The following is a 24,058-nucleotide window of genomic DNA, read 5'->3' on the forward strand; positions in this document are numbered from 1 at the left end:
TGTGTACGTGTCAAATGTGAATCCAGCTCGCTCAGTTCGTGGACAGCTATCACCGACCGACCGACTGACTCACCCAGGCCTGGAAAATTTCGGGACCAGTTTAGCCTTTTTCCATCAAATCTAGATTTTATGTTATTTTCTGTGATAAATTATTTTGCTGCTGCAGTCACTTATAAAACATACAGCTTGTTATCTCTTCTTAAAAAAGAGCGTGAATTCTTCAGAAAAAGGAGTCAACCATCAGCAAGATAAAATATTTGCTGCTCTGCTCACTAATATCACACACATTTCTACTTTACAAAAAGAACAAGCGCGAATTCTTCAGAAAAAAGCATCACCATCATCATCATTTTTTTATAAGGTCAGCACTCCAAAGTTTATATTTAAATTCCTATAATATGTAGAGAGGTGGTAGAAAAATAAATTTATTTTTTAAAACCAATTTATATTTATATAAAATGCTTGTATTTCGCTGTATAGCAATTTATCATTCCTTTTTTTTTGCTTGCACGTCTAAAAAACTAGCCAGCTCTGGGCTCAAAAGAGGGTTCGGTTCGGTTGGCTTGGTATGAAATTAATTTGACGTTTCTGGCCCGGATCCGTTTGACTGGCCATCGACATCGGAGGACGGCTGATTGGAAGGTAACATGTTAAAGCGCTCCGCACACGAATGAAAAAGTCGACTCAAAAGTGAAACATTTTGCCATCTTGCTAGTCTTCTGGGGCGATGTCATTGCCATTTAGGTGGCAACTGGCAACTGGAGGCGAAATGGCGTTTATGTGTTTGCATGTCAGCTCGTCTTTGTGGGCGTTCTTCATGTGGGTGGTGGGTGGTGGTTGGTGGCTTACGGTGGGTGGAACTGGGCGGTGGGCAGTGGGTGTGGCCGGGCAAGTTGCATGCTCCACTGACACGGGGCAGACATCAGCCAGGCAACAAAGTCCGTACACGTATCCTTCGAAAATTTGTGTTGATTTGCTTTGCAACAATGTATTAGGCAAACAACTGCAACTATACTCTAAGAAACCCACGTGTCTATGTACGTTTGTATGCGATGAACTTTCCACTCGGCACATAGGTTAGCGCATACAGCTCTGGTCAAGATTGAAGGAGGTGGTGTACTTGCCAGTTGTTAAAAATGGCCAAAAACATGTTCGGGGGTGTCGAAGAAATTTGTGCCAAATGAAAGTTGAGTTTATCTGTTTTGGTAGCCTCCATATCTAAGGTACCCTTAAAAAAATTACACAACATCTTTAGTATTTTAAAATGCGTTTTTTTAATTTCGGACGTGTAGTAAGATTATGTAGCTGTAAAGATTGTAAATTAAAACTGGTTAGGTTGAAAGTACCTTCTTAAGTTCGTTTTTGTCTATTATAAACTATATTATCGTGGGTTAGTCCCCCACTCGGGCTTAAAAGTATATGTGATACGTATTTATACCCGTTACTCGTAGAGTAAAAGGGTATACTAGATTCGTCGGAAAGTATGTAACAGGCAGAAGGAAGCGTTTCCGACCCCATAAAGTATATATATTCTTGATCAGGATCACTAGCCGAGTCGATCTAGCCATGTCCGTCTGTCCGTCTGTCCGTCTGTCCGTCTGTCCGTCTGTCCGTCTGTCCGTCTGTCTGTCCGGATGAACGCTGAGATCTCGGAAACTATGGGAGCTAGGCTATTGAGATTTGGCGTGCAGATTCCTGAGCTTCTTACGCAGCGCAAGTTTGTTTCAGTACAGTGCCACGCCCACTCTAACGCCCACAATCCGCCCAAAACTGTGGCTCCTACAGTTTTGATGCTAGACTAAAAATTTTAACTGAAATGTAATGTTCTTATCAATACCTATCGATTGACCCAAAAAAAGTTTGCCACGCCCACCCTAACGCCCATAAACCGCCCACAAACTTCAAAAAATCGTAATTATGAACGTGGATATCTCGGAAACTATCAAAGATAGAGAATTGGGATTTCAGATTTAGATTCCGTAGCCTTATACGCAGCGCAAGTTTGTCACGCGAATATGCCACGCCCACTCTAACGCCCACAAACCGCGAAAACCTGTGATGCCCACAATTTTTATGCTGAATAAAAAATTTTAACTGAAATGTATTGGTCTCGTCAATACCTATCGATTGGTCCAAAAAAAATTTGCCACGCCCACTCTAACGCCCAAAACGCTTAAAGCTTTGCTACTTGCATATCTCTATTTAGCTGAGTAACGGGTATCTGATAGTCGAGGTACTCGACTATAGCGTTCTTCCTTGTTTATTATACATTTTTTATTTCGATTCAACAAATTTTGTTTATATCCCTTTCCCCACAAAAATAAAATTCTGGATCCGCCACTGATATTATAAAATATATATATATATATATAAATATTCGCATTATTAAAGAAGTTGGTATAGTAAAAATACTGACTAGTAAACAGTACCTACTTATGTTTCGTTGTTGGCTAATGGATCATTGGACTATTTTATAAACTGAATATTAAATGTTCAATAATTATTTTCCTATTTAATATAGCTGAACCAATGTTGTTTTATAACTTTTTTAAATTATTTTGAAGGATATTAAATAACAATACTATTATTTTTACCACAAATGTGCTATAGTGAGTGTGCCGAACACGTTCCTGTTTAAAATGGCAACTGGAAATTGGTTTGCACTGACCCTGCAGGGATGGAAATTGGCTTGGCTGTCGCACGTTTGTTAAGCATATTTCAAATGCTTAACTAATTCTAACAGACTTTGTTGGTTATCCCAGCGTAATTGCAAATGCAATAAGCTCAATGTGTACTTGATTTCCAAAACAGCAACCAGTTAAAATTGTTTGTAGAAAAAACACTTTGTTAAACAAATCTATTTGAAGCAAAGAATTTGTTAGTAACTTTATCGAAAACTATTCAATTTATTCGATAAATTCTTCGTGTTGGCATGTGGTGGAGAAATAATTGCAATAAAGCTACGTTCATTAGGCAATGCAAACAATTTGTTTTGTAAATGGTTAGGCAGACAAAATTACTCTGTGGCAAAAATTGAACCAGCAAATATTTGAAATTAAACATTCCCCCATGGACTTCATCAAATTCATCACAATCGATCCTTCCACCAGCCGCGAGACCCATTCGCATATTTGTTCTCTGTAAGCCCGTAATTATCCTTGCGTGCGGTTGTCCCGTGCTTTAGTGGCCGTAAAATCTGTTTGTTCGAAAGCAATGCATCGCACACGGAAAGTGTATCCGTGTTGTTTTCGTGGCGAAAACTGGCGAAACCAATCGAGACCATCGTGTGGTCGGTTGGCTGAATGAGGTCCGACCTTATCTGCAGCTCCGCCGTTCCGGTGTCCAGGACTCAGGACTCAGAACGCAGGACGCAGGACTCCGGCTCGTCCTTGCGGCTTATCAAACGCCAATCAAAATGGTGCACACGGTGGAAGCGAGCGCGGAAAAGGACGAGGACCAGGACGAGGATGAGGTTGTCGAGAACGGCAGATGCCACGTGTCGGGCTATTTAGCATGGAAATTCGCTTACCGGCGGAGGCTCTAACCGGGACACAATGCGACAGCCGGACTACGCTGCACTCAAAGAAATAATTAAAAGATATAACCAGTAACTATGCTTACACAAAGAAAATTCTGACGTTCTCATCTGAGTTGAAAATGATCCTAAAAATAAAACGACATTTTTAAGTTACAAATGTTTTTATTTTGCTCGAATCAAGTTGAATTGGCGGTATTTAAGTACATTGTATGTACAAATAAACTGTTAGTTCAGTCCTTAGTGTATACTTATCAAATCAATTTAAATTATCAATTTAACTTTTCTCTTCTCACCATTTCGTTCTTATATTGATATCAAAATGTACTCAAACGCTTTTTAAGAACGAATGTTCTCAATTCAAGAACAATGTTCTCAATTCAAGAACTTTATTCTCAATTCAAGATCAATGTTCTTAGATAGTTTTCTCTGTGTACAAAACTTCAACAGAAAAAAAAAAATTTATAAAGAAATAAATGTTATATAAAAAACGCCAATTCTACAACTAGGTAAAATAAAACCTAATTAGTACTATTACCCAAGTGGAATTATTCAACAAAGTTTTCTCCTTTGCAGTTAAAATATCAATTTCTAATTAATTTGTACATATATTGTACTTAACTGATTATATTATATTCATTAACATGTGCGACATATTATGCCACTTATTATAGAGTATCATGTAAATATCATGCAATCCTTTGATATAATACCTTATCTTGCCAGAAATCAAATTAAGTTCGAGACATTCCAATTTGATATTCGATATTATTTATTTCTGTGTACAAATTACACAACGACTTCAAGGTAACCGGCGGACTCCGAACACAGAACACGCAAACGGAGCATTTAAATCGATTTCGCCGGGAGTGCGGGACACTGGGCGTCCGCCGGAGTACCTTGTTTATAGCTCCTGCAAATTTATCTGACTGTTTGGCCGTTATTTATGGACGACCCCGGACCCTTCCAAAGGCCGCCCTGGTCAACGTTCTCCTGCGTGAGTTGGTGTGTTTTCAATAATGGCCAGAGCGATGGGGTTAAACCCCTCTCGAAAGTAGGTCCATTCAATTTGCAAATTTGAACACTTTTGAGTGGCCCAGTTGTAGACGAACTATGCCGGAAGTATTTCCCACAAGACTTCCTATTAAATCAAACATAATCTTGTCAGAGCCGACACACTTTTGGCTGGCCAACAATTAGAAGCGATTTTTAGTATATTTTTAGTGTGACTAAGTCATACAATTTTATTGCAATAATTGCAATTGCTTTTCATAATTTAGAACACCCTTGAGAATTATATGTCTGCCATGTGAAATCCAAAATTTGCATTGTTTTATTATAATTTCTCTTGTTATTTCGCTTTACAAACTATAACCAGAAAAACATTTTTCATTTTAATGGTGGCAAATTTGCTATTTGGTTTTCATTCCATTAGCCAAATAGGAACACATTTTACAGAAATAACTTTAGCTTAGCCTGCCAAACATTAATTTCTAGAACGTAAACTTCCTGCATTCTAAAATATGATTATTACAATGGGAATTGACCACCAGAACAATCTGTTTATTGGGAAAGTTAGTAAGGAGATATTTGTTGCTTGTGTCCATAAATATGTATAATATTCAGATACTTGTGGATGGTAAACATAGTCTGATCTATTTTTATGTAGACTGTTTAAATATTTAGAGAATTTATCAGTGGAAACGGAACAAAATTATTTTTACGATTTGTTTATAGTTCAATTCGACTCAGGAGTTACATTTGTAAAAGTTTTATAGTTCATAAACCATTATTGCCATTCTAAACTTAAATTGCTTGACCCCATTTTGACCCATGGGAATTATGTTTGCTGGGTTGAAATAGGCGAGGGCCCTGCCAAAAAATTTGCAGTCGGCATCCGTCCAAAAAACCCAAAATCCGACATGTGGGACTCATTCAATTGCCAAACGATTATCTCCGGCCTCATCAAACACATCTGCACATCCCCGGGCGTCCCCGACATCCGGACTCCTCCGATTCCTCCGAATCGACCAGAAGTCGATGCGAACTGCCTGCAAATGAGCGGCATTTGTTTGCGGTCGTCTGCGGATAGATCTCCATCGAATACGGGCCCTGGGTTCCGAGAACATTGGAGCTGTTTAGGACACTCGGACATTTGTATGCCGTCGGGTGGATGGATCCAATCTTTGCTCTGTGGGCCGGCAAACACTTCCGATGGTTGGTGGTGTGCACTCGACTGGATTTATCGACAGGGGGCAGACGATGCAGGCTTCGGCAGTCGACAGTCGGTGAAGACCGCAAACTATTTCAGGTACCTAATCGCATTCTGCCAAAAACAATTCGCACTCGACGAGCCCATGGCTCCGAAAAGCTGCTAGGAAAAAACATTCCGGAAAACTGCACCACAACAAAAGGCAACTGGCGAACTGGCTGCAAAGCTGGCAACAAACTGCCGCATTGTCATTGAAATTGTTGGCACACTCGGTGTTCTTTGTAGTTTGACTTTATCGCCAGGCTTGGTTTTTGCTTTCGAGGTTTCGATTTTTTCCCGCTTTTTGTATACACGCTGCTGGTCAATCAAAGGGGTATATGGTACTATAAGATAGAGGGAGCGTGATTAGCTTGAAAAACATTTTTATAAGATTCGGAAAACTTGTCAAAAGACCCACAACAGTTTTTATTATAACTTCAATCTTACAATTCCTCTTTCCAAGTAACAAAACTTAAAGTTGATATACTTTAACCTTAACATGACATTGGTTTGACTGACTTTTTTGGTTTACTTTAAGTTAACCAGATATGTAGATTTAATTAAACTAGTTCCACCTCTTAAAAAAACTATAGGTGGTATGTGAAAAACCAGTTAGAATAAACTGAAACATTTTTAAGAAGTCATGCCAGAACTCCCTAAAAGATGTTGCTTATAAGTAAAAGCATTTTATAAGAACTGATTATTTGTGTAATCTTACAATTTGCACACCAGGTATCCAAAGGTCGAAGCATTCGACTATGGCGAATTTACCTAATTTTTTTTTGGAATGGAATGGTATGGTATGGTATTCCCTGAGCCTTTTGCTTGGCGCCCGGCTGTCATCAGACGCCCTCCATTCCCCGCCCCTCGTCATGCCACGCCCCCGCCCCCATTGTTGGAGGCACATCGGGAACTATAAATCAACAAATTTGACAGCAGAATGTGCAAAGTGGTAAACAAAAAGCGACTTCGGAAGCAGTTGCAAGCCAAGGACAAAAGGCAGAGTGCCTGTGGATTGCACTGGGGAATCGAGGACTAGTAGCTCTCTAGTCTCTCCTGTCAGAATCCTGCCATCTGGACGTCCTTTTTGCCCGTTGTCTGTTGTCTGTTGGCTGCTGGCTGCTGGCGATGGCCATTATTGGTGGTAATCAAGCGTGATTAATTGAATTGAAATTGAATTTTTGTTTTGCATAACATTCTGAGCGGGCCACATGGGATGTTGTTAGGGGATTTGCACAGAAATGGGTTTGGGGCGATGCTCTATAAAAGTCCGGATTCTTGCTCTTTCGACTATTGCACACTACACTCCAACGACTCGCTGATATGAATTAGGCCTTAAATGATGATTTCCAGTAATTTACACATGTATGCCAACAAAGATGAGCTAGTCGACCTAGGGGAATTGTAATTTACATATTCACTTTTCAGCTTAATTGGTAGCAAATTAAGCAATTAAGCTAATAAAGGGTAAGTGTTAAAACACTCATACAATAATTTGGAGTACTAATGACAAGCATATGGATTTAAATTACAATGCAAAGGTCATTAAGTGTAAACGATTATACAATCAAGAGTCGTTGGGGAAATATTTTAGGAAGCTAATTAACGTGTTTTGTATGCAAATGCTTATAAATAAAATGTGCAAATTGAATGAATATTTCATTGGAATTGTAAAGCGTGAGCTTAAGAAGATTTAACTGCTATTAATAAGAGTTTTTTGTCATTTTACAAAACCAGCATATTACATTTCTAAATATAAATTCGCTGGCTAAAAATGTCTTCCGCAGTGCACAAATGCCCTTGTTTACCACATTAAATTCTTGTGTTTTTTTTTGTGGCAGTTGGTTGGCGAATTTAAAAGGTTTATTATCCTTCCTAGATCCTTCTTCATATTCTATAAAAAATGCGGCAGCTGTCTTAAATTGCCGTTGCTACTTGTACCTGGCTTGTAAAATGAGTAATCTGACTACGGAACACTCGGCAGGCCAAGTAACCCGTAATTGTGCTGTGGCTTCTCGGGGCCTTCGTGTTTACTCCTGCTGACTTTATATTTACTCGAAGGAACACGATATGGGGCTAGGAAATCAAACTGCTGACAAGGTCGGGAGATATCTTTTCATGTGGAACATTTAGATTTAATCTCTGTATATTTACTGATTTTGTGGAAAATTGCCAGTAAATGTATTTCTATTTATTTAACTTTCCTTTAAATGAGTTTCCTAGCTATGTGATATTAACAATGACTTTTTTAGGGTTTAATTCTAAAATGTGATATGATAAATGAGAACTTTAACCTTATATATCTTTACCTAAAGAAAACCCTACTTGAAATAGAACATTCTTAAATCAAATATTTATAAAGCAAACTCTTACAACTTTTACATTGTTCATGAAGAATAACAATTGAAAAACTTGATTAAACCATTTATTAAATCAAACTTCAATTGAATTACCAGCTTTTATGTGGTAAAAGTTGTTTGTTCGAGTTAAAAAGTTAGGTTCTACAATTTTTTTGTTCGCCGTCTTGACGACAAGTGGTGCAAACCTTTTATGCTATAAATAGAAGTTACGACTCATCACTAACCTCTTGCCTGTATTCTGTCTCTTTCAAGGTAACGACTCGAATCCAGATGATATATTGCATCGATGCCTCTCGTGCAGGCGCATTAAGTTCGCTTATTGCCGGCAATAAACTCATTTACGTACTCGACCCGAGCACGTTGCTCCTTGTGGCAGGACCCATCTCGGTTACGGGTGAGCTGGGTAAAAGTACGGGGTCCTCGACAGGTAGGGTAACAGATACAGATACAGATAGAGATACAAATACAGAAACTGTGCCCAAGTACTTTACGCGAGTGTTTAGGTCTGTGGGCTGAGCAAACCAAGCTAGCAGCAAACAAACAAACAACAAAGAAACAAACAAACAAACCAACCGAGAGGCAAACAAATTGCTAAAATAAATGTACGGCGGGGGGCAGAAGAAGCAGCAGCAACAAAGACTCAACAAAAGGAAGAGGACTCGAAAAAAGAAGAAACAAAAATCAGAATCGGAATCGGAATCGAAGAGGTCCCATTAATGAACCAACCAAGGTGAGTGAGTGCTGGTGACAATCATCGAGGAGTGGGTGCACCTGGAGAAAAGTATAGCCCAACAGGGAATTTATAAATTATAAGATATGTAATCTAAAAATAGGTTATAATATAATAACTTCAAGATAGAAATTAAGGAGCTTATCATCCATAGTGGTTCCATTAGTAACGTGTTTCAGCCAAAGACTTCTTTAAGAAATACAGAATAATTTGTAATATACCAAAGTTTTGTATCTAAAAATATAACAAATATTTTATTAAAGAACGCCTAAAATAACACATAACTTACTTTTAAGTAAGATTTTAAACTAATATTATTATTATCTCATAATGTCCAACTCATTTGTTTGCTCTGTTTATGAATGGAGAACCCCATGATAGCGGAATGATGGATGGGCATTGTTTCACTTTTGTGGGGCTCAGCGTTGTGTTTTTGTTTCGGTTTTGCACTCTGCACTCTGACCCGATTTATAAAGACAAAAACCCCAGCAAAAGTTGGCAAGCTCTTTGCATAAATCACGGTCCGGCTCTCTGATAACTTTAAAAATCAATTTGGGCCCAATGTGTCGCCGGCATCACAGATTAAACTTTGCCACTGACACGGGGCTCTGCTGGATTCAGCTGCCGCAATTTGCAAGGGACCTCGATTCGCTCTGGTTGGGTTTCGGCCTGGCTCGTTTTGGTTTGGTTTATCGATCAAACTCCGGCTGCAAGTTGGCCAGGTGGGCTCGGTAGATGCGGTTCATCCTCCTCCGCAATCCAGCCAGTCCAGCCCCCCTCGAACTTGGAAACTTTTGCTGCGCCTTTTGATTGCTCAGCAAAATGTTACATTACCACAGCCACATAAAAGCCGGCATCGTAATATTGTACTCAGGCAGGCCAGGGGCATAATTCCAACTCAACCCAAGCCATCACTACGGATGTCTATATACAGTCTATCTTCCCTAGCTTGAACATTCCTTCGACCGTCTTTATGTATATCTTGACTTAAGATAATTGTAAGTTTAATATTTTAATATGACTAATATAAATATTGACTGAGCTTAGAATGCAATTGCATTTACATATTGTATGAACACTGAGGTCTCAGAAACTATAAAAGCTAGAACGTTGGCACTTGGCATGCAGATTCTTGAGGATCTTGCTTAGCGCAAGATTATTTTAGTATTGTTCAGTATTATTTCTCTGAAAAATTAGAAGAAATAGTGTATTTCTTCTAGAAGCAGATATCTAAAAAACGTTCGCTTACCACGGTTTTTGAAAATATTAATCGGTAAATAAGGCCTTACAAAATGTATGTAAAGAATTAATATGATTTGAAATTTTATATATTTCTGTTAAAGCACAGGCAAGAATCACAATTTTTATCATTAGTTCCGTTTAAAAACATCTCGGTATTATTTTTGGACTGTTGGAAGAAAACTAAAATTAACTGTTGGTATTTGTATTTCTTTTACAACTTTAAAGTTTATCGAGTTGAAGAATTTAGACTGTACATGAGGTTTTAAAACAGTTCAACTGGAATTCCATCGCTGACTGGTCAGCTGTGCAAGTAAATCCTGTTGGTGCAAATGGCAATTCGCGCATAAATCGCTCTCTGAACCAAGGAAGACGCCTCCGGGGTCCTGGGATAGTGGTTGTGTTATTTTAGCGGTGTTCTTGGACTCCATCACACTGCCAATTTGTATGAGGTTCACGTCGTCGGAGTGCGTCAGCGAGACCCGAACGAAACTCACTCTGGATATGGCTGTCTGGGCACTGAGGTTTGAGTTCTGGGGTCTGAGGCTCAGAAGTCTTTGGAATGGGGGGCTGCAAATGGCGCGGGCCTGGTTCTTATGCTGATGACATCATAACAATAAAAATTAAATTGTTGCTGGTCTGACAGGCAGCGGAAATGACGGCGCTTCGCGGCTAGTTGTTGTTTTTGGCACTGTGGCGGACGAATTTTGTTGCTGCACTGAAATTGAAAAACGCCTTGAACTCACTTGCGACCGGCGACCCACATCCCCAGAAAACCCCCTTCAACCAACCAACCAGCCAACCCCCCCACTCCTTCCGCCCCCTGGAGTGGGGTCTTGAATATAAAATTTTATCGCAAGACACACATTTAATTTAATTTAATGAGAGGCGAACAACATGCTCGCTTATCTTTAAACGTTCTGCGATTTTCCCTGCCGTGATACAAAGTATTTTTGAACCCACTCCAGGGAATCCCGGCCTGGTCCTCACGGAATATTTAAATTGGTTTAAGAGGTGGCGGCAATTATGCAGGGTGGGTCCTTGGCTGGTTTATACCTTTTCTATTGCCAAATACTGGGAGTTATCACCCCAAGGTGCAAACATAGACCACTTAAAAAGGGGTGCCAAATATTTAAAATGAAGTTCTTTATGTTTAACTCTTAAAGTGCAAAAAGTATAGCTTTTCCGACTTTCAAAGGATATATGTATCTGCAAGTTAATTTGGTACCCTTAAGATGATATATTTTAGAAGAATTTATTACAAATTTTAGAAGGGGTTCTCGAAAAAATAAATATACGATATAACATTTTTTGTTTTTAGAAGGTCTTCTTTAAAGAATGATTCATAAAGTTCATAAAACAAATGATATCACATTTGTTGTTTAGATTTAAGGTGTCAAAGTTCTTGTCCTAATGGAATTTTAAATCGAAGTGCAAGAAAAAGGGCATTGTACATGACTCCCAGTGGGAAATTCCCTGAGTGAATCTCTTCCCCTGGGTAGATGGAATCACATCATGTCACTGTTTTTGCTCGACCTTTTGTGCGTCTCCTTTGGCTTTGCAGTAATGTGATTAGGAGGCGGTGTCGCCAGGTCCCAGGGGAACATGTCTGTCGATTAGGCAACGTGTTAAGAACACTTAATTGAAAATAACTTGCCAGATGCCCCTCGATCCCCTCAAAGGGGTTAGCCATCTCCCACCCTCAACACAATTTGCACAATCCAATTCTGGCTATAGGAACCATACCTCCATCCTCATCCTCGCCCTTGAGCTGTCAGCACCCCCGATGTGTGTGTGGCATGAAAGATGGTTGGCTTTATTAAAGGCCCGCCTGAACTCGGCTCTCTGGCCCAGCTTAATTATACATTATTTTGGCCTAAACACAAGCAAACACCGGTTCTACCCGCTGGCTGGCTGGCTGGTTGGTTGGATGGCTGGTCGTTTTGAGTCGAGTGTATGGATGGTTAAACCCACTTGGAGGGCCCAAGGATTTGGGGGCACGTTGCGTGCTCGAGGGGCGTCCAGGCGTGTGCAATGATTTATTTGCAACAGCCAGGGGCAAGCTGGCTGTCAACTCTCGGGCTGCTAGTGCCACACTCCATCCACATACGCACTTTTGTATGTTTATTTACTGTTATATTTATGTGCAAATAATATTAATAACAATAAAGTTTTCTGGCCCGTTTTATGGCCAAGTTTGCTTGCCCACCCATCATCCTTTCCCCCTGCAGAGGAAACAAGAAAAAAGCCAACGAAAATCAGGGAAATAGGCCCAGATATTATTTATCGTTGGCCAAAGGTCTTGTTCTCCATACAAGAAGATCTTAAAGTTATGTTGCGAATATAAATGTACGATTATGGCCAGAGTTCGGAACGTGACTGAGCAGCAGAAATATCAATAAACAGGCCGAAATTAAAGGGAAAACGGAGGCTAATCGGAATATTAAATGTGTAAATATTCAGTATCAATATTATTAATGGGAATGAATTTAAAAATATTCGTTCTGTTGCTTCAGCTGTGTTTCTCATTCTGCTTTTAAATCATCCAAACTTTACAACTTTAATTAAATATTCCGATGAAACTGCATCAGACTTGAGCTTTGACTCATCAAATTGGTTTTCGATTCTGCCTGATTAATTCAGTTTTGCCAATCGGTTGACAGCAAAATATGCACATTGATTAAACTTTTCGGATTTTCCATCGATTGCCAATCGCTTTCCATCGCATCCCGGATTCGGAAAATTATGTGAAAACCCCGGGGGCCAGCTCGTCGTCTCGTCTCTCGTCCCTCATTTGAAATGCTAACACGTTTCCCCAATTTCCATAACAACCGAAAACTTTAAAGGTTGCATACACAAATCGAAGGGCGAAAAATAGCAATAACGGTTGGGGATTATGACTGAATGGATTATCCTAAATTGATTTGCTTCGAAAGAGCTTATTTGCATTACTTATTGTTGCTTACTTTTTGGTGGAAATTAGTTTTGTATTTGAAAGATTAAGTTGGTTATTTGGTGCTACATTGAAAACTAAATAAGATAAGAGTACTAGTTAATTTAAACTACTATTTTAGTTTAGACTTTAAAGAAATGTATTTATTTAAGATGTAGTTTAAGATAAAACCACCCACTCCCCGACTGAAATCACAGTTTCATTTGAAATTTCAACCATTTTAACCCTTTTTCGAACCACATCTCTCATTTCAGCAGGCCAACGAAAGTTAAAATAATAGAATAAGCAATACGAGCAAACTACTTATAACTTAATCGCTTTAAAGGCATCTAGTGTTAATAAAAAAGGATCACATCTCGACGTGTATCTTGGGGAAAATCAACGCTTCATAAATTAACGAACTAGTGAATAACGAACCACGGACCAGCTAAATTAAAGACCACACACTTTGGGGGAACCTCCGTGGACGAAGGATCCACCACCACGGCGAAGGGCGGCCGTAATGGGTGGTGGCTTTGCGGCGCCACCGATTACACTAGCCAGCAACCAGCGACCAGTGGCTTTGGACCAGGCCCAGATCCCCACTCCGGCGACGGATATGCACGAGAAACTCCTGGAGAAGGAGGACAAGACTGAGAGGACCAATCTGCTGGGCAGGTCCAAGGACAAACCGCCCAAGGACAAGCCGCCCAAGCAGTCCAAGTTCGCAGAGCGACTGCGTCGCTCCTTTCGCCGCGGCGACCATCGATCCTTGGAGATCAAGCGGCAGGAACCCACGCCGGAGGAACTGAAGGCCAAGAGTCGGGCCACTCCACCGCCTCCGAGCAGTTTGCATTCGGACAATAACCGCCTGCCCTTTGCCCTCAGCCATTTGAATTTACCCGGCCTGGGATTGGGAGTGGGTGTAGGACTCGGTGGCCACATCAATCCCGCCCTGCTGCTGGACAGCCCGGACGAGGGCACTCCACCGGAGTACGCCTACCGGCATTTGAGTAGCGTAGCCACCACCAATTCGAGTACTTCCCTGGAGAGCAGCTGCGAATTGGGTGAGCTGAGTGGCTCCCAGAATAGTGTCTTCTATTGGGCCTCCATGGGTGGCGAGGTGAGCACGGCATCGACGGGGGGAGCAGGAGCAGCAGAAACAGCAGGAACTGGAGCAGGAGCAGGAGTAGCCGGAGCAGTACCCATCGAAAATCAAAATAGACGACGCCTTGAGACCCAGAGCAGCAATCGGAGTGACCAGCAGCCCATCACCACAACCGCTTCCTCGGCACCCGGGAACAGCAGCAGGAGCTGCAGCCTGACCAGCGAGAGCAGCTCCATCCGACTGACCCGGCTGCAGAACTTCCTCTTCAAGAGCAGCAACGAGAGCTCACGGAGCTGCCAGGGCCACTCGAACGAGGGCTTCACCGTGTCCTCGCACAACTCCTCCTCGGGCGAGTGGGAGCAGTTGGGCGCCTATCTGTCGAGCAGCAGTGGCGTGGGCGGTGGCCATGACTTCCAGGGCGGATCCTTTCCCGAGGAGAGCACGCCCGACGAGACGGAGGCCACGCTGCCGGTGGAGACGAGCAGCAGTGGCGGCGGCGGCGGAGGTGGCTACTATCAGTACACCCTGACCTCGCCCAACAATCCCTTCCTGCCGGAGATCACGGCGAGAACGTATCACAGCACCTACAGCGAGGATGGTGTGGTGGATGGGTGTGAGCCCACGTCGGAGGACCTGCAGCTGGACGGGAGTGGCCAGAAGTATGGAGGCAGTGCGGGTTCCCGCTCCGCCCAGCTGCCCACGCCTTCGTACAGTCGGGCTGGATCGCAGGAGTCGACGCACAGCGAGGGAGGACCACCTGGTCCCACGCCCAGTCCCGCCTCCAGCTCCTCCTCCACGCCGGGAAGGCATCGGCGGAAGTTGTTCAGCCTGAACTCACCCACCCGGCTGCTGCACCACCAGCAACAGCAGGCACCGCAGAGTGGAGCCACCTCGGCATCGCCTCCATCGGGCGGGAGTAGCAACGAAGGTGGTAGCTCCAGTGGCAAGTTCAATTCGGCCAGTCTGGTGAGGAGTCTCAATCCATTCCTGCCCAGCGTTACGTCGCCGAAGAAGGCGCCGCACAAACAGGCGGCGGTGACGTCGCCGGGCTCCCTGACCCCTGACCTCAGCACCAAACGCGAGGAGTTCCTGCGGGCCACCATGAAGATCTGCCTGGTGGTCTCGCCGCCCAACAGCAAGCTGCAGGTGAGTCCTCCTAAATCCGTACCAAAAATGGAGGCACATGGTCAACAAATTATGCGCGGCCTTAATCAAATGTTTACTTAGCCAAATGAGAATAAACATATTTCCACTCTTATGTACGCTCGTATTTTTGTTTTATTTCCTTCTGTTCTTTCTTATGGTTTCATGCCCCTGTTTGTGTTTTAAGTTGGGATATTAAATTACAGAATTACCCGTGAACAACAGCGAAAATAAATTTACAGCCATTACATCAGCCCGGCTGTATAAGTCCTGCATACCCATAGAACCTTTAATCACTATAAATTATTTAATGCTCCCCCAAACTTGGTTTTAAACTTAATTTATTATTACATAAAACTGGGGCCATTACTGTGCATCTTTGAAGAAAAGAGAGATTTTTAATTACGTATATTACGTTTTTATTATTTACAAACTCATCTTATAATTCACAATATTTCTAATGTAAATATGGTACGATTTATTTATTAAAAAAGTTAGAAATGTATATTTTATGTTGTATTTAACTTGTGACAGTACAGTATACCTTAAACGAAAAGTGACTGTAATTTTAACTGACTTTTCAATTTTGCAAAGAGTTATTTAATTTGCCGATGGCAAATGAGATCAACTTAATATACACTAAATTATTCTTATACGTGTGCTCTTAATGTGGCGCATAAATTCAGTTTTGCCGTCGGATTTTATGCCTGAATGGAATTGCAATAAACGACTGTGACCGCCGTGGCTTTCATAAATATTATAGCACAGATATTATATACATTACGTATACGCAGTGTGATTGCATAGAGACTAATGTGTGCGCTTATGTGCGAGGGGGGAATTCAATTGTCGCCGGAAGATATTTAGAGGCATTAGCGCAAGTGCAGTCAAGCAATAAATTGCATCAGCGATTTGTCCAGCCCACAATGGGAGATCCAGATCCTATGAATCCCCCTATGAAAGCCTCGACAAAATGCTGTGAAACGATGCTTCCATTTCACATGGAATTGCACTGTTTTGTTGGCGAATCCCTGCCTTTGCCGTCTATTCAGATTATCATACCCATTCCATCACAGGGTCTGGCAAATATTTTCGTAGAAGCTGCCATTTACGTACAAAACTGTGCATCTAAATAGACCACTCCTTAGCCGGAATCATAATTTGTACGTTTATTACAAAATCTAATCCTATTAGTGGCAGGCTTTCTTCAAGGAAAATGGTATGAGACACCAACATAAACGAAAAACAATTATGGCAAAATAACTAAATGAAATAAACACGAAAGCATAAGCATATTACAAACGCCAGAGATTTTGAGGCGAGCCATAAGCTTTCTTCGCTTAAATTCCATTTATAATGTGTAGGCAACATTTTGCCTCTTGACATTTAACTAGAGTTTCTTCTACGCCCTTTGGGAGGTATCCTTTGCTCTGGTCCTGGACTTCCTAGCTCCGGATATATATAAAAATTACCAGGGTGTCCGACTTAAGCCCCAAAGTGATTTCCCATGTTACGTGTCGTGTGGACCAAGTTGCTTTTCTTTTTTCCATCTTTTTCCCCTTTAAGCAGCCATGTTAACATGGAAATTCCGTGGGCAAACCACATGTGTTAAAGTCTTTAAGTGATTAGATAATCGCGTTAGCAGCATTATACGTGCAGAAGAAGAATAATAGAGTGAATTATGCAATGCCGCATTGCACTATTCCTACGCAGTACAAACAATCACAACTATTATTTCCTCAGCCGGGATTCTAGAATGGTAAAGTGTTCATTTTATGAGAACCTACGAGTATGAATGGCTCTTGAATAGTTTTTGTTTTGTGTGGGAGGCCAAAGGCCAAACTAAGCCAAAAGACCAAAGAGTCAAGAAGGATATTCGTTTTTCTGTGACTGTATCAACGATTAGATGTCCTCTTCTTAAAAATGTAATAACATTTTATTTAATTCTTTTATAAATAGAAATAGGCTTTAGATATAAAATACATATAAGTGATTCTTTGTGAAACGTATCGAGATTTTCTTTATGGTCTCAAAACGGTTTCATATTTTTATCACGACATTATATCATTTATATAGGAATTATAAAAAAAAAAAAATTAATCCATATATGAAAATTTAAATTAGAGCCTAGAACCTACTCATGTAATTATTATTATAGTTATTTTTAGGCAGATCAAGAAAATACAAACATTAGCTAATTGTTGTATTATTATTTTGTTTGAAATTAACCCATTTTGATCAGGAACAAGACAAATTTGAGTATTAAAAAAATTGTCCTGCAATACTTTGGTTTTTGGGATATTAACTTTGGTAAACTACTTCTTCAATAGCCCAATATACCCTCGTCTTGTGTGATCCGGGCAGACAGTAAACCAAGCCGCAGTGGGCGAGCAACTCACAATATAACCGGAAACGAAAACATAAACCAGGGCAAAGGGCAAGGAAAGTGGTCGCAGGGCTAGGGCTGCCAGCTTGAAATTGCCAAAATAGAATGTGAAATATTGTCGTCAGCAGGAATAATAGACCAGAGCCCGTATCCTTGGGCGCACTCCGGGGGAGTCGGTGGTCCTGGTCGTGGGTTTCAGGGGAGATTAGCGGCGTCGGGGGATGCCCAATGGCATCCGTCCCGGAGCTTAAGTTCTCGCAGCTCGGATGCCATGCATGCCGCACCCTGGAATCGGGGGTATCTTCTCCACTTGGGGTTTTTAGCAATGCGGAACAATCCAATGGAACTAAGTCCCAAATAGCTGGGAATATGACGAGAAGTGCTCCCTAGAATGTTATGGTAATTAACCAGCAGTAACTGATTACTGTGCATATAATGTTGAGGATTTTGTTATTGTTTGTCCAATCTTGAATTTATTATTCTGACCATAGATGGCTGAACTTATTATTGTTTCACAAATATTTACAAATTCAGCAAGGATTATATTATTAACTTAATAGAAGAAATTAATTCAAGTAAGTTTCTTCAAAATCTATCTAGCGAAAAGGGACTTTATATCTTGAATTTTACTGCGGTTAATGCGAATTTAAGCACAAGGTTTTTCGCCAAGCACAATTTTAACTGAGGCATTGAGATGTGTAAATCGCAGCCGGGGTTGCAGTGGGTCCTTTACGAAGGACTCTGGCTGATGGGCGGCGGGCGATGTTGGGTGGGGCATTGACTTTGAGGCGGACCCTGACTTTGGTCCACGTCCACACTCACTCGGCCAGCTGGGGGCACTTGACTGATGTAATCTCGGTGCATTAGGCGAGGACAGGAAACCTTCGAGGACACGTCTAGGGCTCTTGGCCGCCGGCTCAATCTTTTTGTTCTCGATGCATCTTTTCGTTGACGGTTCGCCATAGCCACAGCCACAGCCATTGCCATTGCCCTCGTCAAGTTACCCAGTTGCCACCCGGCCGCAAGCAATTTATTTTTCCCCGGAAAATGCACTGAGCTTTTCATTGTCTCGGGACGCCCGGCGCCAAAAGCATTCAAAACATTATTCTCCGCATTAAGCGCGAAATATTCAGTAATTCGATGTGGCTCCATCGTCCCTTGGATGCAGTGGCTTGATGGCTTTGTGTCAGTTCCTGCTCCGAAGGTCGCCAGCAAGACAATACATTTCCGAAAGCATCTTAAAATATACAAAGGCGTATCCGGGCTTTTTATGGCTTATAAACCAAAAAAAGGGCTTATCCTTTCGCTGTCCAGACTAGATGCAGATTTATGATCTGGTAATAAAACAGACATATCACTCTATTGGAAAATCTGACGATAAAGTGGTGGTTTGTAGAAAGAGTTATACAAGTTTTAAGATTATGGTTTAACAGTTTAATTGTTACACGTTTAATTTAATATGTTATTTTATTTCTCTCACTTATTGAATATTTTGTAATGCATCTAGCAATTTCAGGCATCCACAAAAGACTGCACTTCATCCGCTTACATATAAATTGCATTTTTTATTTGAATGCAATCCAACCGAAGGGTGAAGCATATGAAAAACAATATGTGAAAAACCCTCAATAACGCGAATAAAATTTAATTATAAATATCTGCGTCACGCCTGAATGAATTCACCCAGACCCACAGACTGATTTCGATTTCATTTCCCGTTGCAGCTGAAATCGAAGAGTCTCACGCACTTGGATGGCCTCGACTCGGGTGTGGTGGCCTGCCAGCACGGTCCTCCGGGAATGGCCACCAGCACCACCACCACCACCACCGCCGCCGGCAGCACCACCGCCACTTCCGGACTGTTCGCCACCACTGGAGCACCAGGATCGCTGGGCCGGCAGGCCAATGTGGTAAGTGGTAGTCGGGGGACCAAGGAGCACATGCTAAACCACCGGCCAAGTGCTAGGACTTGGCCACTTAGTCAGCACATCCATCTTGCCTAGAGTGTGTTCACTGGGGGAAAACTTACGATCTAAACTCAAGAATGTGTTTTGTTAAAAAAAATAATACAAATATTAAATTTATTTTTAACATATACCATTTTCTAAATATTTTACAAAATGGATTTAATAAGTTTTTAACAATGAATTCTGATTAAATATAAATTTGATAAAAATATGATAGGCGTTCAATTAATTTTTATATTTTACCTTTTAAAAACATTTGTTTTTTTTCTATTTAAATGATTTATTGTTCAATTTCAAAAGGAAATCACTTGATTTTAGATTGTAATTATTCCATGTGTAGTGTCTTCCCGCTGTAGATTCGCCATTCCTGGGTTTAAGTCCCTTGAGAGAAAGTCCGCTCGCAAATTGATAACAAATTACTTTGCTTGCTGCTGTCGTCTGGCTTTGATTTGTGTTCTTTTTATTTTTTAGCACTATTTACTGCTCCTCTTGTAGCTGTCATTGATTTAAGCACAGTCAGATGTTTTTCCTTGCACTAACTATCTGTAACTGTTAGTCTTTTCGAAGAATCCGCCGTTTCTTTTGTTGTCAGTTTTACACGGTACGTGACTTTTCTTCGATTTTAAGAAACCGTGGTATCCCCATTCATGTCATTTATTTGTCATTTTTAGTTGGGAGTTATTAATCTGAGAAACCATTGGTTTAATCGTAGCTAAACATTTTCTAAGTTCAGTTCAATGATTTAATAAGAACTACTTCCTTAAGAAAAGAAGCAATAATATAAGGAGTTCTATGCTGCACTTTTAATTAAATTTGTATGTTTAGTAGCTAAGTCCCGCTTAAGAATTGGCCAAATTTAGAAGATTCGCACAGTAGAGTAGCCTCTATAGCTTTATAGAGTGTAGTACCATCTAACCACCAAACAAAATATGCTCACCATATCTGTCTTCTCCTCTCTGTTCTCTCTTTATCTTTCTCTGTCTCTTCCCCTCACTCTGTCTCTATATATTACCTAAATGGGCTTAATAAACCTTGGTTTTTATTCGTTTGCTGACCGCTTTAAAAAAAAAACACGCTGAACCAACCCAAAAAAAACCACAAAAATCCGAAAAAAATCGCAGACTGAGAAGGGTGAATCGACGGGCGTCTGTCTGTCCCCCTCGGCACCACCAACCGCCCAGCCTCACCCACCGCACCACCCACCCACGATTTACACCCAGGCACCGCAGATCGTGCGGCGGACGCCTTCGCTGATGCTCTCACCCACGCTGGACGAGACCACCAAGACGGCCAGTTCGTCCTGCTGTGGCACAGGTCACCCCAGTGCCGCATCCTTCCACCAGCACCACCACCACCACCAGCAACTGACTAGCAGCGGCAGCACCACCGGCACCACGAGCACCACCGCCTCGGCAACTCATGCGATACCCTCCTCCAAACACTTTCAGTTCGCTGGCGAGGTGGCGGCCACATCGTCGTCCTCGACCCTGAGTCCCTACAGCACCACATCGGCGACCTCGGGCGGTGGAATCGCTGGTGGTGGCGGTGGCGGTGGCTTAACCTCTCCGGTCGGCTGCTCCTCATCGTCCGGTTCGGCGGTGAAAAAGAAATCCTCGTTCATGAAGCGCAAGAAGCCACTGCTGACGCGCAGCGAGGTGAGTTTGGATTGGAATGAATGCTCCTGAATCAACAGGACAAACAGAATCGCCTGGTCAAAGGACAAGCTGCTCTGGGATTAAGCAGATCTCAGATGGCTGCACAATCAGAAGGCCTTCTTGTCACCTGAATGTACCTTAAAAAAAATGAGTCTGCAATTAACGGTGGGCGATGCCAACGATGATGAAGACGGCCTTTGGGATGGGGGAAAAAATATATACATTTTTAATTTCTTTATTTGCCTTTGTCGCCTTAATCAGCAAAAGTTGTTGTAGAACTTTCCCTGCTTTCCTTCTTCCATCCCTGTACTTTCCTTTCCTTTCTTCGGTTTCCCATTGCCGCCGCTTTTCTGTCACTTGCCAAGCGGAGAATTTCGCCCCGTTTCCCGCCCATACAAATACGGAGAATATTTCTTGATGTTTGCTCTTATTTCAGTAGTTTTTGCGGGCGTTGGGGCAGGGATTCACTTACCCCCGTTTTTCTTCCGGGCCCACAGATGCAATCTTCACACTTCAGAGGGCCATCAAAGAGAGTGCTCTGGCTGTAGTCTTGCAAAATCGCAATTTTCGTCAGTGGACCTCTTTGTGGCCAGATTAAAAGGCCCTTTTTGTTTGGTCCTTGAATTTACAGATTAGGTTCTGCATCAACAGGAAGTGGTAGACCAAAAGTTCTTAACTGTCAACGCAATGCCACCCTTACTTAATTTTTGAATTAATCACTCGTTTAGGTTTCCAGCTCCGAATTCTTCTCCGTGTCATTCTGCCTGGAATCGTCACAGCATCCAGATGAGGAGTTTATTCCGGCGACCAAAGGCGTAACACTGCTGTAAGTCGCTTAAAGCGCCCACATAGATATGTTATAACTAGAGTAAATATATAACAACGTGTACACTTTTTAGTAACGCACTCAGCCACGCCCTGCGTAGGCGGAACCTCAGCTTTACACAAATCACCATCACTGACAATAATCCCACGCCCAGTTTTTTAGATGCCGGTAAGTCGTTTACGTGGGATTCCCAGGAATTCATTACCATTTTCAGCTTGTTTTTTTCGCCCCCGTCAGGACCTTCGCTCCTTCCCGTCTCCGTGGATGAGCAGACCGATGTGGAGAGCCTGGCTGGACACCATCTCTGCATCACGGAACGAGGCAGCAACCGCAAGCCCCTGCAAAAGGCAGCTTCCTTTGTAAGTTTATTTCTCGAAATAGGGGTTTCATAATTTGTGGGCAAACCGAAAAGTTGTTATGTAACCTTATCTGAGTAAAACAAAGTGCATGTATATTAGAGCTAATCTAAGGGGCAATGCTTCTTAATATTCTATTTATACAGAATATAATAGGAAATTCAGCAGCTATCATCTAATTGAAGCAGCATTTCGCTTACCATAAAAAGTATTACGTTTTGGGGTGGTTTCCGAATGTCATGTTAACTTTTCTCATTGAGATTAATTTCAGTTTCGGAAAAAACTTAGTTTGTCAATGTAATATACAGTTTTATGTGACTGCATATATACAACTTAACTTCATGTTAACTTTTCCTGTCAGATAACTAACTATAACCGTAACTTGATATTAAGAAATCGGCATTAAAAAAAATCCTAATATATTCTTGATATTATCTTAAAAATTTTAAATCTTTTCTTTTTAATTTTGTATAATTTAAACTTATACCTCACAGGGTTCCCGACAACCGCCACCCCGACTTCTGCCCTCCGTTTCCACCGAGGAGACCAGTGAGTCGGGAGTGGCAGCCGGAAAGCAAATCAAGCAGCGGTGGTCTTCCATATTCGGTATCAAGAATCCCCAGCAGAGTCAGTTGTGCGAGTTACTGAATAGCTATGCCAAGAACGGAGTTCCTCAGCGTCCGGATAGCATGAACTTTGATCATCCGGATTTGGTGAACTCCCTGGCCTATCTGCACGATATGCACAAATCCTGGCGGGACTTTGTGGCTAGTGATTCGATGAGTGAGACGGAGATTAAGATCCAGACAGCCATTTGGGAGCTGGTTACCACCGAGGTGTATTACATACATGCCCTGCAAACAGTGACTGATGTGAGTGCTTGTAGTCTCAATTTAAATCTTTGAGAAAAACCAGCTTGTGATTATGTTTCAGTTATTTCTGGCCTGTTTGGAGGCCGTTCAGAAGGAAGGTCTGCTGACCGATGTGGACCAAGCTCGATTGTTCTCAAATGTGCGAGCTGTGTGCGAGGCGAACATCAAGTTCTGGACCTTGTGGCTATATCCCATGGTGGCACATAGTGTAATCACACACGAACCGTTGAGATGCGCCTTTTTCCAAGAGGGCTTTATTGCCTTCGCCTCCATCTTTGCGCCTTATAAGGTGGGTTCTGGAAAGCTAATAGGTAGATTTAACATATATAATAATTCCGATCCCCTGCAGATCTACTGTGCGGAGCAGAGCACCTGCCAGTTCTACTGCAAGGAGCTGAACCACAACAACGCCCTGTTCACATCCTATTTGGCGTGGTGCGAGTCGCAGAAGATGTGCAACCGCCTGCGACTCGCGGACATTGTGGTGCGACCCATGCAGCGACTGACCAAGTACAGCCTCCTCCTGGCGGCCATCAAGAAGCACATGAGCGATGTGGAGGAGATCGAGGCCATCGACGTGATGATGCACAGCGTGGAGAACTTTGTGGGCAGTGTAAACAACCACTTGACGATGCGCCAGGAGAACGAGCGGCTCAAGGGGGTAATGGTGCGGATCGAGTCCTACGATGTGGTGGTGA

The 24,058-nt window shown here is 42.0% G+C and overlaps 1 protein-coding gene across 10 annotated transcripts in view; it reads left to right on the forward strand.

The window, feature by feature from the left end:
* LOC108006223 (rho guanine nucleotide exchange factor 5) overlaps positions 1–24,058 on the forward strand; it is a 54,492-nt gene that overhangs the window by 26,453 nt on the left and 3,981 nt on the right. For 3 of the 10 annotated variants that reach the window (XM_036816476.3, XM_036816477.3, XM_036816479.3), the window contains 8 exons: positions 19,409–19,594; positions 21,100–21,306; positions 22,035–22,132; positions 22,206–22,300; positions 22,370–22,491; positions 22,983–23,360; positions 23,422–23,649; positions 23,710–24,054. In XM_036816476.3, coding sequence (XP_036672371.3) covers positions 19,409–19,594; positions 21,100–21,306; positions 22,035–22,132; positions 22,206–22,300; positions 22,370–22,491; positions 22,983–23,360; positions 23,422–23,649; positions 23,710–24,054 — 1,659 coding nt within the window. Of the gene's footprint in view, positions 1–8,675; positions 8,877–13,322; positions 15,302–19,408; positions 19,595–20,772; positions 21,307–22,034; positions 22,133–22,205; positions 22,301–22,369; positions 22,492–22,982; positions 23,361–23,421; positions 23,650–23,709; positions 24,055–24,058 lie in introns of those variants that run through there. The other 7 variants (XM_036816472.3, XM_036816474.3, XM_036816473.3 and 4 more) reach the window with 6 other exon arrangements.

This window comes from Drosophila suzukii, chromosome 3 (assembly GCF_043229965.1).
Source record: "Drosophila suzukii chromosome 3, CBGP_Dsuzu_IsoJpt1.0, whole genome shotgun sequence".
NCBI classification, from domain to species: domain Eukaryota; kingdom Metazoa; phylum Arthropoda; class Insecta; order Diptera; family Drosophilidae; genus Drosophila; species Drosophila suzukii.